This window comes from Crocodylus siamensis, chromosome 14 (genome assembly GCF_052110815.1).
Source record: "Crocodylus siamensis isolate JL-2025a chromosome 14, ASM5211081v1, whole genome shotgun sequence".
NCBI classification, from domain to species: Eukaryota; Metazoa; Chordata; order Crocodylia; family Crocodylidae; genus Crocodylus; species Crocodylus siamensis.
The window spans coordinates 3,111,332-3,124,168 of NC_143408.1; the positions used below are offsets into that span (position 1 = coordinate 3,111,332).

A 12,837-nucleotide genomic window follows, 5' to 3' on the forward strand; every position below is an offset into this window, starting at 1 on the left:
GGCACTCCGAGTCCGCCGGCCAGCGCTGCGCTTTGGGCTGGGTCACCGCGCTCTCCCTGCCTGGCCCAGCCGGTCTGCGTGCTGTGGGGTGAGCACGGTAGCTGCTATCGGTGCCCGGGGCCTACGCCAGCGGAGCAGGGGCAAAACGCGGCGAGGAAGACGCACCGCTGCTAGAGCCAGGGCCGTGCCGGTGCCCCGTGCACGGCTCCTGCCCTGTGCAAACCCTACTCCGACCCCGGCTAGATGGGTGGAGGGGTCTGGTGGGGGCAGCAGCACCCCCTGGCTCACATCACACCCTTGACTAGCGCCATTCAGGCCGCCCATCGCGACTAAAGGTCCTGGCTAATTCAGCCGTGTTTGCTTCTCAGCCAAAGCCCCGGCTCCGCGGCCCGGGCAGAGCCTGCAGGATTTGACCGGGGGAGCCATTCCTTCGTGCCGCCCCGCTCTTCGCTGCGCTGGGGACACCTGGCAGGGGAGGGGAAGGAGCCGAGGTCACTCCGATCCCTCCCGTTACACTTGGGTGGTACCTAGCCATCCGCACGGCTCCAGCGCCCGCCGGGCCGCGGCGCTTTGCTCCATCAGCCCGTGGCGTGGGGGCAGGGGGAGATGGGAGCAGTCGGCATTTGGGGAGCCGGGTCCCTGCCCCTTCCCCAGCCATCCCTTTCCCAAGGGCACTGCGCGAAGCACGATCCCGTCTCCCTGCCTGGAGACGCCAGGAAAGCGGCCTGCCCACAGAAACACGGCAGTCACGCGGCCAGAGCCCAGGTCTCCGGACTCGCAGTCCAGCACCCCCGCAGCTGCTCCAGACTCTGGCCGCGGGCATCGTCCATCTCTTTGCAGCCTCCACGGACCGCGGGCAGCCTCCGGCACGAGGGGGCAGGGAGCCACGGCGCAGGCACGGCTGCCAGCTCGGGAGCCGCCAGCCGCCGGGAAGGTGGACGGCCCCGGGGCGCCCTCGCTGCCCACCTGCTGCCATCGGGCCCTGCCTGCTTCCTGCGCCTCCATCCGAGCCTCCAGGCAGCCGGGGCAGTGGGCAGGGGGGGCAGTGACAGGCCCGTACCTTTCAGCTCATCCTCGTACACCTTGACCCCCTGCAGGCAATGATCCTTGGGGAGCAGGGTGGTGCTGGACAAGACCTTGGTCTCCCCAGTGACTCGGTCCTTCTCCACTGTGATCTCCACCGAGTACATGGCTGGGATACAAACAGGACAGTGAGCGTTAACGGCACCCACCTCCCCGCCGCAGCCGGGCTCCGAAGCGGGAAGCTTAGCAGGGCCAGGGGGTGCGAGGTGGAGCAGAGCGGGGGGCGGGGGTGTCACGGGCAGGCGTGGCGGTGCGCGGTCCAGCCAGGAGGCGTGAATGCCCGGCGGCCCCCGTCCCAGCGGGGTGCGTGTTACCTGCCAGCAGCCTTCGGCCCCTGCTCGCGCGGTCCCTAGCCCCCTAGCCCTGCCGACTGCCAAGACTAAGTTGCAGTCCGCTGACCCCGGCCGTGCAAGCAGGATCAGACCCTGCCAGGCCCGGAGGGGGCAGGATCAGGCCCTGCCGGCCCAGCAAGCCCCCAAGCCAGGTCCGCGGGGGCTTGCTTAGTACCGAGCCTGCTGGCGGTGGGAGAAGCAGCGAGGAGGGGGCCTCCAGAGCAAGGCCTGGTCTCTCTTGCTCCCCGCGATGCTCCCGCGGCTCCCGCGAGTGCGAGGGGTGCCTCGTGCCCCTGCTGCATGCAGGATCGGAGACCACGCTGGGCCAGGGCGGTGGAGAATCACAGACGGGTCCCCCCGGGGTGACCCAGTGTCCTCCCTCCAGCGTGCTCCAGCAGGCTTCGACTCTGGACTCATTTCCGCACCCAAACCCTCCCCGGTCCTCTGGGCTCTGGGGGTCATTGAGACCCCGCAGAGCACCCCTCTCTGGGAGACCCCCAGGCGGAGATGCAGCCTCCCCCGGCCCTCAGACGTGGTCCGTACTCACCCAGCTAAAGCAAATCCAGCAAGGAGGCAGCTCTACCCCCCCAGCCTCATGCCTCACCCCTTCCATGCAGCACCCTGCAGAGATAACGACCCCGGGGCCCTGGTGCCCGGAGCTTGCAAGCTGCCCCCGGGTTAGCCGCATGGCCTGTTCTGCGCAGCGAGGCCACGGGACCGCGTGAGGGGTTAGGCCAGCCATGCTAGGGATCCGTGCCCCTTCCTCGGGGCCACCAAGCCGCACAAAGCAGGAGGAAGAGGGAGGAACTGAAGGGGAAAGGAAGAAGAAGGTGGTTTCTGTCCATACGCAAGCACCCGCAGCGTGCCTCCAAGCGAGAGAGGAGGGAAAAGCCGGAAAAGGCAGCTGAGATCGCACAAATAACGCGCTCCCCCCGGGGCAAGCCGCACGCATCGCGCCCAATGTGAAGCGACCGTAAATGCAGCGCACCCAGTTTATGGTTAATAAGCTCCCCGGCTTCGCAAAAGCAAGGGCTGCCCTGATGGTGCCCAAGTCCCCAGGCAGAGCTCATGGGCACGATAGCTCTCCTACACCCACGATGAAGTGGCTGGCACGGGCGTCTGGATGAGGTCGGTGCCCACTCTGCGTGGCCTGGCCCCACTGGGCATAGACCGGGGCGGCGAGCACCCAAATTCACAGCGGAGGAGCCGGGTCAGAGCACGTGGCTCAGCGCCCACCCTGCGTAGGGCGGCGGGGCTGCTGCGCCCATCACACCGCTGCCGCCTTCCTGTCCGATGCCCCGAGAGAGGCAACCCCGTGGGAGCCCCAGCCTGACGGACACCCCGTCCCGGCGTTCCTCCGGGCAGGACCCCAGAGACGAGAAACACCCAAATCCTGTGTACACCGGGCTCTGGAGGCACCAGATCTGGTTCAGCCCTGCTCTGGCCCCTCCACGGGCTGTCTCCACGTACAAGTGCACGGCGCTGTACTGGGAACCCAATCCAGGCTCCCAGCTGGACGAGCTGCCCCCCATGCCCCAGCTCACGCCGACGGGCGCCTGCACTCGGAGCGCTTGGCTTTGCTGCAGCTTGCTCCCCGCAGACCCCTCTGCCCCCGAGCTGCTGGGCAGCGAAGCGGGAGGAGGGACAACATACCTGCCTTCATCATGTCCGTGCCCTCCACGGCCTTCATGGGGCTGTTGGAGACTTTCTTCTCTGCTGGGGAGAGAAGAGGAACAGGGATCAGCTCTTGAGCCAGGCAGTGGGGAGGGGGGGTCCTCTTTCCAGCCACCCCCAGCTGCTCCCCAGAAATACCCCCAGCACCTGGCTCCAGGCAGCAGCTCCACCACGTCAAGGCCCAGGGCATTTACAGAGCTGGGCTCGCCCAGGACAAGGAGGACATTTGCTGTCCGAAGGAGCCAAGAGCAGGGGGAACCTCATCCGTCCACCCTGCCCAGCACTCAGAGGCCAATGCTGCCCTGGTGCTGAGGCCGGGCAGAAAATGGGACCCAGCAGTGCCCCACGCCTCCCCAGGGAGCTGGCGGGTCAGGCTAGGAAGACCCCAGGGACAGGGCGAGGAAGGACTTACCTTTGGCAGCAGCCACTGGAGTCTGCAAGATACAACGGAGAGGTTAGGGCCAAGTAACCAAGGAGCCCCCCCACATATCCCCCCACGCAGCCCGGGCACAGGATCCCCTGGCTGCTTAAGAGGCCTCTGATCAGGACGACCGGTGCGGCCGCTTGCTCCCCCGTGTCCGAGTGGGTTTCCCAGCGCGGGTGTCAGCAAGGATGCACCAGCAGCAAGAAGCTGGTCCTTGCATGTGTGCCCAGGGGCCGTCCCCACTGCCCATCACAAATGCCCCGTTGTCCCCCGGCAGCCCGGAGGCGGACGGACTGGATTTCGAGCTGCACCCCCGCTTGCACTGAAGGGTTTCCCGGCGCGTCCTTGCACGTCCTGCCTCAAGAGAGTCGCCCCTTCCCACCCGCCGCCTGGAGACCCCGCAGCTTTGCTCCCCAGGGGCCGCAGAGGAGACACAGGCGGGTCAGCGCGGCCCAGCCCCATCCCTATCCCCTCCTGACCTTTTGCGCCTTCTCCTCAATCTTCTCCTCTGGAGCCGGAGCCGGAGCCGAGGCGGCGGTCCCCTCTGCCAGGCTGTCTTTGGTGGAAGGCACCGATTCCCCGTTCTCCAGGATTTCCAGCTCCTTCTCTAGCCTGGAAGGGGGGTCAGGGCTGTGAGCCAAGGGGAACAGGCAGCCCCTGATACCAGCCAGAGGCCCCGAGGCCTGTGGAGCCCATGGAAGAGATGCTGGAGCATGTGGCATGGTGAAAACCAGCAAGGTGTGCCCCTGAAGACATAGCCCTGGCCCAACCGAGAGAGGAGGGTGACATCCCCAGCACCCCGCTGACTCTCAGGGTAGCTCGGGCAGGGAACAGCCCAGTTAGGGCCTCTCAGCCCTTGCAGCCAGCTCTGGGTTACCCGGGCAGCTGTGGCTTGAGCTGGCAGGGGGAGGCTGGCAGTGCCCAAGTCCCACGGGTATCCTCTGCCCGTCCCTCGTCTCTCCTACACACCCCAACACTCAGCCCCTGCCGCTGACTGTGCCAGGGCACAGACGTGCATCCTTCCTGCACTGCATACCAGCCTCCTCCACGGTGCAAGGGGGAGAAGGATCCAGCTTGGTGCCCAGGACCTGGCACGACTGCGAGGCAGGGAGCACATGGAGGATGAGGATGAGTCGAACAAAGCCAGTCCCTTGGTGCCAGGTGCCCACGTGCTGGCTGGCAGGGGGGCACAGCATGAGAGAGGGTCCAAAAGGTTTGTAACTCGTATGACCCCAGGATGGCTGCAAGGCTGCGGGGAGCAGGATGAGCTGCTCTGCGGGCCCCGCGCTCAGCAGGCTGGCTCAGGGCCCTGGGCTCCAGCCCCCGACGGGGCACGGAGCCGGCCCCTGGTTTCTGGATCCCTGAGCCACTGCTTTTTCTCTGCACGGGGATCCATCCAAAAGGACCACGTCATCCTGGTGGTTTAGATCCTGGCCCATGCGAGAGCGCAGCCCTGCGAAGCCCAAGCCTGCATCTCAGCGCTTGCCGGATGCACGCCTGGAGGGAGAACGGTCCGAGCCCTGGTCCCCGCGACACGCGTGAAAAGCAGGCGCCCCCTGTGCAGAGGTGAGCGCACGTGGCCGTGAGCCTCGTGCGTGGAGGCTGGTGGCCTTTGTTCCTCCCCCGTTTCCACAGGCCCGGGGGGGGGTCGCACCTGCCAGCCCCTCCACCAGACACTTGGCGTGACGAGGGGACGACACGCACCTGCCACGGGCACCATCGAGGCTCTCGCCACCTGCAGAGCCCTGGAGTAGTGCGACGGCGCTTCCCCGGGGCAGGGGCTGGCGAGGCACCGTCCCAGCCTCTCCCGAGAGCCGGGGCTCCCAGGTGGGACTGCAAAGAGAGCAGGGAGGCAGATCCTCCTGCCCGCTAGGGATCCACTGGCTTCTGATCCCCTCGCAGGATTGGGACCCTCTGTCCTAACAAGGTATTCGAAGGCTTTGCACCCCTCCCCACCGCGGCACTTACCGTCCTCCCGCCGCTGTCGCCAGGACAACAGCATCTCCCGCCGCTTAAAAAAAACGAGACAAAAAAACAGGACACAAAATACCATCCTGGTTTGGAAAAGGGCCACCTGAGCTGGGCGGCTCGGCCGGTTTTGGCTCCGTGGGAGCCAGCAGGAGACGGAGGGGAGGGAGAGGCAGAGTCGGCCCGCGCGGCTCGGCTGTGGGAGGGGGCGCTCGCTGCGGGGGCAGAGCAGAGGGTGCTGGGAGCCTCCCGGGTCTGGTGGCACCTCGGGCACGGATCACGTCGCTGCAATCCCGGGACTCCGGGAGCTCGCTAATACCGCAAGGCCCACGCGACTGACTGAGACGTTATGTGACTTGCCCTCGGTCGCGCAGGCCGGTGGTAGCGGAGCTGGGAAGACAGCCCCGGCTCTCCACAGTCCCGCTCCATTGCCTTACCCCCCCCCGGGTGGAAAAACGCCCGGCAAAGCCTCCAACTCAACCCGACCATCTCCAGGCAACAGCTCCCTGAACTCCCCCTGGCACCGAGCCTCACACGACTAGAAACATCTCCATGGAAATGCCCGGAGCCGGCATTAGTCTCGATGGCAGCTCCTAGCAAAGGCAGGACAGCAGATCACCCCCACCCGCGGCTCGCCGGCTCCCCAAACCCGCGTGCCATGAGACCAGGCAGCCTCAAAGCGGGTGGGACTCACCCCCCCCGGCAAGTCACAGCAGGGGCACAGACAGCGTGACATTTAAGACAACCGCCGTGGCCTGATCTTCGCCTCCTGGTTTCAGTGGCTCTTTCAAGGTTGTCGCCGCGGCTGGAAGGGCTAGAAACCGCCTCGCTTTTCCTACACGAAACCTGGGATTCTTCACGGGGCGACTGAGCAAAGTGTCCACCCCCGGGACACTCCCGAAACAACACGGACGGCGGGCAAGCCCCGGGGCCCCACTGCGCCGCTTTGCCGCAGTCAAGTTGGAGCGAATGGAAAGCATCCCATGGATGTCCCCAGGCCACAGCCAAGTCAGCTCGCCGGGTTAAAGGCTGCAAACCACGCGGGGAACTTTCCCCCATAAAGCTGCAACCATCCTCTTGCAAAGCCGTCCCTCTCGCCCTAACAAGTCCCAGTTACCCACCGTCTCCAAAGGAAGGGGGGCTTTTAAATGCTTCCAGATTGCCTTTGCAAAGCAAAGGGAAACCCATTGACACCCCTGGGATCCCTCTGGATTTACACCCCTGCCAGTGACCCCAGAAGCCAGCCCGGAAAACGCCTAGCTTTCCCCCTGACAACCCCGCTCTTCAGCAGATGTTTATGCCCTGTCTCCTTTATCTTTAACAAGCCGCTTTTCCCCTTCCAGGCTCAGAAGAATTCACTGGGCCATTAAAGTGACACAAAGGGCCCCTTCGGATCTGACCCATATCTGCACCGAGGCGCTGTAATTAATGGGCACAGAGGGTGATTTATGGCATGCTTCCTGCGGCGGTTGGCTGCTGGGATACCTCTATTAGCGCGGCGGCTTCCCGGCTGCCTTCCCCCCCTGCTTTTTGGCAGTGAAATGAATGTGAAGGAGGCTGGGAAGAGAGGGTAAAAGTCTCTCCTTCTGGCCTAACTCCTCCGAGCCCCCTGGGACAGAAGGAGACACTCCCCAGATGCCTCCCACAGCTGCCGCGGCCTCTTCCCCCACTTCCAGATCGCCCAAGGCCACCGACTCCGAGGCCACACGTGCACCGAGACAGGTGAGGATGCAGGATTGGCCAGGGACGGCCACGTGTTGGGGGTGGAAAAAAGAAAACCGATACACGTCTATGAGATCTGATGGAGAGCGAGCCAATCGGAGTGCACGCATGATGCCCTTTCATTGGCTGTACAATTTCCCACGCACCCACATGCCACCCACAGGTATCAAAATGGTAGCAGGGAGGAAAGGAGATTTCCCGGGGTTTGTAAGGAGGGCATTACGGGTCCCCTCTGGGGTTGTATTCCACCCTGGGTAATAGCCCGCACCACAGAGGAGGCCATGCGTGACGTGTACATGGTCCCACAGAGGATACAGAGAGAAGCAGCTTCTGCGCACCCCCCGAGATCTGAATCCATGTGGGAGGAGAAGGGAAAGGCAGCAACAGGGCAATGTGGGGAGAGAGGTACCCGCTCCCCGTGCTTTTTTGGGGGTGGGTTGGCAGAGCCCTCAGGCCACGAGACGAGCATCAGGCCCACCAGCGTGGGAGCTGGGGATGGGCAGAGTTGGTCTCACGGCCCACGTTACCATCCGCCTGCTCCTTGGGGTTATTCAGGAGGCTCGCCCGCTCCCCACGGCCCCTTCCCCAAAGTTGCGTGCCTGGCTGGCAGAGCTCCTGCTGCCTCCAGCGCTGTAAAGGCCTAAATGCCATTAGGGAGCAGATCCACCTGTGTTCAGACGTGCCTCCCCACCACCCCGGGCAGCATTACAGGCTGATGGATGCACTCCCCCCCACTCCCCACCGCTCCTCTCCTCTCCTCTCACAGTTGCTATTGGATTTTCACTTTAAATAAGGCCAACTCCTAATGGCCCTAAATGGGATCTGCTGGGCACGGCATGCTCAGGACTGCCGCTTGCACTTGAGGAAGGGGATGCCACCTTGCCAGAGAAACACGTGGTCTTCTGAAATTGTGCTCGGGGGGAATTCACCATCAGAAAGGGAAATCCTGGTAGTGGCTGGAGATGCTCTACCCAGCTCCTGGCGCTCAGTGTTATCACTGCCTAGAAGGAGGGATCTTCCCAACAGTGTCTCGGCAACCTGGGCAGGGGGGCCGTAGTGGGGGAGGGCTGTCGGCGCCGCCCATCGTGGGAGGCAGTGCAGGGAACCGGGCCCTCGGGCCCACTGCATTCCCCAATACGGCCCCGAGTTGTCTCCTCTCTCCTCTGCCAGCTCCTCCAAGCCCGGGCCGTTGTGCGCGGCGTTTCCTCCCGCCCCCGGCCCGGTTGCAACACAGCGGGACACGCTCCAGCTTGGGGAAGTGGGAGTACGGCGAGCCGCTGTCCCCGCTCCGGCCAAGCCCAGGGGAAGCAGGCGTCCGGATACGTGACAGCGAGCACCTCGAGGCAGGGATCTCCAAGGTCCTGGTGTAAACCTTGCATGGGGCACGGCTCCATCTGCAATGGGGGGCCAGGGCAGGGAGAGGACCCGGGAGTCCTAGATCCCGCTGGCACCACTATAACCATGAGACCCCCCCCCAGAAATGGGAACCCAGGTGTCCTGACTCTCCTGAACACCTTTTCTACCACTTGGACAGCGCTCGTCCATGAAGCAGGAGGAGAAGCCGGGCGTCCTGACACCCAAACACGGGGCCGGCCGGGGCGGCAAGTCGGAGCTCTCGTGGCTTCCTAGTTGTTAGGGGCTGGAAAGGACCTTACAGATCATCGGGTCCAACCCCTCCTGTAGGAGAAGCCAGCCCAGCCCTGCAGCACGACCCATCATGCCCGGAGAACGCACCCTCGTCTGGCCGACCTGCTCAGCTCCAGCCCGCGGGCTTCGGGCATCACCCGGGATAGAAATGTGGGGCGGGCTGAGGGTGGAGAAGGGACACGCGAGGCTGCTGGTGTAAAGCAGTGCTGCCCCTGTGCCTCCATTCACTACTGCCCTGCTTCCTCTTTCCCCTGCCAGCCCTGCACGCCCCTCGCAGCCCCCCTCCTGGGCTGACATCGCCCCGCGCCTTCGCCGTTACCTCTGGATGGTTTCCTCAAGCTCCCTGGTCTTCGCCTCATCCTCCTGCATCTGCTTCTTCATGGCCTCGTCCTCTTCGGAGGCAGACGAGGGGGTGCCTTCCAGCAGCCATCTCTCCCGCAGGGCCTTGGACTGGGGGGGGGGGAGGGGGGGGGAGTTGAGAGCATGGAGAAATGGGGGTCACATTTCTGCCAGGACTTGAGGGACACCAAGGGGAGCACTCAGGGCAGCACCGGGGATCCACCTGGAAGGGGTCTCCCAATGGGAGGGGAGGGGGAAGCCTGCTTTAGAGGTACCCTGAGCCTGGGAGGAGCTGTTTCGGTGTGGGGGGTGGCGAGGTAATGGGGACCCGGAGAACTGCTACGGCCGGGAGATGTCTCTGCTGCAGGGGACTGGCTCTGGCCAGCATCTGGGCAATGATCTCCAGGGCCTTTGTGCTGTAAGATTGATCCCAGGACCGCCTAGTACGATCTGTGCACCCACCAGGCATGGCCCAGGTAGAACCTGAGGCAAAGGGATTTAGGTGCTCGCTTCCCCCGCTGGCACCTCGCTCCCACCAGGTTTAGCAGAGTTAGACACTGGAGGGTCGCAGTTCTCCATCTGGCCCCATTTCGCAGCCTGAGTCCCGACCAGGCCCAGGGCAGAGCCGCTACCTTGAGATGCTGGAGCTGGCGTCTGTCGTCCTCGAGCTGGCGCCTTTTATTCTCGATCTCTGTCTGACGTTTCCGCTTCTCCTGAAGGCACAAGGGGAGAGGGAGCAAGTAAAGGGTCCGTTGCCGAGCCCAGCAAGGCCTCAATGATGGCAGCAGAGGGGAGCTGCACCTTTCAACAACCCTCGGGACAGCCGGCGGGAGCTGCAAAGCCGGGGAGCGGACCCTCGCACCCCATCAGATGCTTTGGCTCAGAGTGATCTCGGAACACCCCAGATGTCTCGCAGGTTTGGGGCCCTCGCTAAGGTCTCCCACAGCCAGGCTGGGTCCCCAAAGCTCTTGACCATTCCCAAACATCCACCAACGTTTATATGGGGGACTCTGCTTCCTCAGCAGAGGCAATGTCAGGGCCAAGGGGGTTTATATCCACTGAGAACCTGGTCCGAAGCCTGTTGAGCTGGGGCAGGTTGCTCAGGAAGCCCTCCCTGGCTGGGCTGGGGTGGATGGAGGTGCCCTTCCCTGTGTCTCTCTCCATTTCCTTTCTGCCTGGAGTGCTCAGGCAGCTCCCACCAGTCTTCCCCTTGGCCTCTCCCCCTTATTGGCTTCTTGCTGCCCTCCCTTAGCCCCCCTGCCCACCCCACCCCCAGCCGCTCTGCATTTTTATCCCATCCAGATGCTGCAGCTGTGATGATACACAACAGTGCGGAGCACACCGGGCATCACAGCCATGACACCTGCACAAGGCACGACTGCTACACACACGGCGGGGGGAGGGGTCTGCGATGGTACAAAGCTACAGGCAACACACAACAGCTGTTGTGCGCACACTTGCACGATGCACATGGCAACAACACCATGCCCAGCAACACAGGCGAGCCATGTACCATCATGGTACCGTGTGACACACGCTTGCATGCACCATGCCCGACAAACACAACACAACCATCACGTGATGCCCAACACCTGGATGTACAGGGGCAAAGCGCTGGAGGATTTCATACCCGGCACCTGACAGCCAGCCCGGGCCTCAACCCTACACGCACAGAGCACGACACCCAGACGTCGTGAAGCAGCAATGAAAGCGCCGTGCTACAGTTGCACAGTTGTGCCCGCTCCACCGTGCACCCCGGCATGCACAGCCGCACACACCAGTGCTGCATCTCTGCAAATCCAGGGGGCCGGACAGTGCAACTTCTGGCCCGGTCCATGGCACTGCCCCTTTCTCCTGCCTTCCCACCCTTTAAATGCAACCACCTTGCCCCACCACCCTTCCCAGCCCTGCAGAGCTCCTTGGGGGAGGGGATTTGCCCACCACTGACCCCCCAGGCCCCCTTTTATTACACCAGGCAGAGCATTTGGGCTATGGACCCCTGGACTCTGGGCTGCCCACGGGCATCAGGCTAAGACACTCCTGGAGCTCGTGCGTGAGCGTCCCACGTCTGCAGGGCCCAGCTCCCTGCCTCCCCAGCCACGGAGACAGCTGCCCAAGGGCCTGGAAGCACAGCTGAGCACCCCCTCCCTGCACAGGCCTCTGCCAGGAGATCGATAGGCTGCTTGGCCCACGATCGATGCTGAGTGACGTGGCAGGCAGCAAGGCAGTAGTGGGAGAGGGGAGACAAGCCAGGGGGAGGGCTGGAAGGGAGCCAGGTACTCTCTGCAGGATGCTATCAAGGCTGCTATTGTGTCCTCCCTGTGCACCGAAACCAAAGACTCCTCCTTGCCAGGCCAGGCATTTTCCTTGATGATGCAATGCAGCCAGGCCCGGCCCCAGTGACTGCCACGGCAATGCCCCCAGGTCCCTTGGCTGCTGGCCCTGCGCTGCTTCCAGCCCCCCCAGGCACATCTGGGACCCTCCAAGTCCTGAGCATCCCGGGGCGGTGGCTGGAAGCCAGTATGAAGTGCAGCAGTCTCGAGGCAAGGGTGATCGGCAGCTCTGAAACGCTGCTGGGGGAGAGCTGAACACAATTCCCGGCTTCCCGAGTGTAGGAACGTCCCTCCCCTTTCTCTGAGTGTAAAGCTCTGGGGGCAGCAGTCGCCTCTCCCCAACGCGCACTCGTGCAGCACCGAGCACGTTGCACCTGGGGTCTCACTCAGACGCTCCCACCCTGGGACCTTCCTGCAGAGCCAGGCCTGGTGAGGTGGGTGCACGAGGGGCCTGGCGTGAGTTTGCTTTCTGCGCCGGGCTTGCACTGAACGTATCTGCCCTTCATTTACCCCCGTGTTGTCCCGGGAGAGCTGTAATTGAATTCCACTGCCTGGGACACGTGGTTCTCAGGCGGGGCGGGCGTGAGCGCGAGGCTGCTTAGAATAACCCCGTGCTTGGTGCAAGCTGATTCAGGCCCTAATTTGGAGGGAACAACCCACAGCTCCTCCTGCTGGCATAGGGTGGGTGGGGAAACCGAGGCACCCATGGGAGAAGGCCACAGAGGAGCTTGCTACAAGGACAGAGCTTTCCTCCCCCGCATTTCATTCTGCCTTTCAAAGCAAGGAGTGCATCTTATTCCAGGATGTGTTGTACGTGAGCACATACGGTAATAATCAGCACTAGTAACAGTGGCCTGGCTGATATGGGGGCTAGAGGCATCACTGGAAACCCCTTGGACCCACTCTCCAGAAGGGGACTGGGGGTGGTCTGCCCAAAGCCACCCAGCATGGCTGGGACCAGACCCCTGGACAGGTCCAGCCACGTGTGTGTGTGGACCATGCAGCTTCATCACTTCCAGCGACCTCGCACCTGGTAGCAAGAGGAGACCCAGGCGGCGCTGGGGTCCCTGCGCGGCGCTGGGATCTGCCCAGATTCCTTTCCCCGAGTCCGCCTGGCCATGTCCCCTGGATGGAAAGCGTCTCCGTTTTCCCCCCGCAGCCCCAAACAATTTGCTCTTTGTGCAGCCGAGCCCAACCCGATAACAACCCGAGCTGGGAAAGCTGGAGCCGAGGCTGCCACACAAAGGGGTGGGCACAAGGCCAGCCTGCCGCAGCCGGGCAAGGACCGCGCTGGTCGCTGCCTCGCGCTGCCCTG

The 12,837-nt window shown here is 63.7% G+C and overlaps 1 protein-coding gene across 6 annotated transcripts in view; it reads right to left on the reverse strand.

Moving 5' to 3' along the window:
• The window catches only part of PALM (paralemmin), a 36,738-nt gene that overhangs the window by 6,656 nt on the left and 17,245 nt on the right, over positions 1-12,837 (reverse strand). Inside the window, exons 3-8 of one of the 6 annotated variants that reach the window (XM_090027377.1) lie at positions 9,822-9,902; positions 9,170-9,300; positions 3,993-4,125; positions 3,502-3,523; positions 3,069-3,131; positions 1,061-1,192 (exon numbers count right to left, since the gene is read on the reverse strand). In XM_090027377.1, the coding sequence (XP_089883503.1) occupies positions 1,061-1,192; positions 3,069-3,131; positions 3,502-3,523; positions 3,993-4,125; positions 9,170-9,300; positions 9,822-9,902 (562 nt within the window). Of the gene's footprint in view, positions 1-1,060; positions 1,193-3,068; positions 3,132-3,501; positions 3,524-3,992; positions 4,126-6,175; positions 7,769-9,169; positions 9,301-9,821; positions 9,903-12,837 lie in introns of those variants that run through there. The other 5 variants (XM_090027380.1, XM_090027376.1, XM_090027375.1 and 2 more) reach the window with 5 other exon arrangements.